Raw genomic sequence first — 1,737 nt, forward strand, 5'->3', positions numbered from 1 at the left:
CAGTCAGAAGGAGATCAGCCCTGGGATTTCTTTGGAAGGAATGATGCTGAAGCTGGAACTCCAGTACTTTGGCCACCTCATGCAAAGAGTTGCCTCATTGGAAAAGACTCTGATGCTGGGAGGGATTGGGGGCAGGAGGAGAAGAGGACGACAGAGGATGAGATGGCTGGATGGCATCACTGACTCGATGGATGTGAGTCTGAGTGAAGTCCGGGAGTTGGTGATGGACAGGGAGGCCTGGCGTGCTGCCATTCATGGGGTCACAAAGAGTCGGACACGACTGTGCGACTGATCTGATCTGATCTGATTTTACAATCCAAAGTGTGAATGTGCTTTTGAAAACAACATTTGGTTATTTTCTTTTTCTTTAATATTCATCTTTCTTCATCAATATGTGGTCCAAACACATACATCTTTCTTCTTTTTAAATTAACTTTTATTGGAGTACAGTTGTTCTAAAATGTGTTGTTTTCATGGTGCAGCAAAGTAAATCATTTATATGTATACATATATCCACTCCTTTTTAGATTGCCTTCCTATTTAGATCATCACACAACTTAGAGTAGAATTGCTGTGCTATACGGTAGGTTCTCGTTAGTTACCTGTTTTATACATAGTAGTGTATATAACATATATCTTTCTTTTATACTAATTATCTCTGATGGAAATTGGCAAATGTTAACATAAGTGTGTTTACATTTATTTGAAAATATGCATTTTTACATGTTGTCTTAGAACAAACACCGAAATATTAGCTGTGTCTAATTTTGAGAGAAAATATTAAACACAATTTTTTTTCTATTTTGGAGTTTTTCTGTGTTTTTCTTTATATTCCAAAAAATATACTATAGTCTTAGATTTCTTCCATAAAGTAAAAAAGTAATGTTTTAAAAGACAGTAGTTGTCAAACCCTTAGTTCATTTAGTCTAAGTTCTTCAGAAAACAGATATGACTGCAAAGCTTAATCAACATCAAAGACAGGAATACTTTCTCAAAGTCTTAATTTCACTTATTATTATGTTTTCTTATATAATGCATTTATTTAAACACTTGTGAAATGATATATTTTTGAGCCATACTTCAAATTACTGGCAATGTCAGTCTATGAAAAAGACAGGTATTTTTCTCTTCATGAAGTGAGATAATTTTCAATCTGCCATAACATGTGCTTACACATCTTCACTTTGAAAACATAGCATTCAAGTTAAGTCAGGGCAGATTATTCCTTTTTGACTTTTACAACTTTTATGCTGCTGCCAGAAGTCTTCTCGGCATTTGCTTTGAATTCTGTCTTCAGTGTATCTCTCATGGCTTTTGCACAAATCTGGGAGTACCTGAGGTAGCTGAGTCCAATCTGTTGCCAATACTCTGCCATGATGTTATAAGAATGGAGCACCTCCAACCAAATCACAAAGATGAGGTCAATATCGGCTCAGTGAGCAGCCTAGCTTGGGAAATGATATCTTTAGCTCTAATACTTGAATACATAAAATAAAGGATATAAAGCACTTGGGGAAATTTATTCTCTTAACTTCCTATTACACTTTCTTGTTGTTTACTATTAGTCATGAATTCTGTTACTTCATAATTATGCTACATTTTCAGGTCAAGAGAGCTAATTTATTTGAAACAACTCACATTTCACTGTCCACATTTTCATATTCCAAGATCTGGGGATGTTAAAGAAGGTATGCACAAGGCCCTCACAGACAATTTCCTTTTAGGTTAGAGAGTGCC

The 1,737-nt window shown here is 35.4% G+C and overlaps 1 protein-coding gene across 1 annotated transcript; it reads right to left on the reverse strand.

The window, feature by feature from the left end:
- Positions 1-1,219: 1,219 nt before the first annotated feature.
- LOC105001340 (ATP synthase subunit epsilon, mitochondrial-like) lies at positions 1,220-1,375 on the reverse strand. The gene has a single exon (XM_010857566.1). It carries the CDS (start codon positions 1,373-1,375, stop codon positions 1,220-1,222), a length of 156 nt encoding a protein of 51 aa, XP_010855868.1.
- Positions 1,376-1,737: the final 362 nt, after the last annotated feature.

This window comes from Bison bison, unplaced genomic scaffold, assembly GCF_000754665.1.
Source record: "Bison bison bison isolate TAMUID 2011002044 unplaced genomic scaffold, Bison_UMD1.0 scf7180017864382, whole genome shotgun sequence".
In the NCBI taxonomy this organism is placed as follows: domain Eukaryota; kingdom Metazoa; phylum Chordata; class Mammalia; order Artiodactyla; family Bovidae; genus Bison; species Bison bison.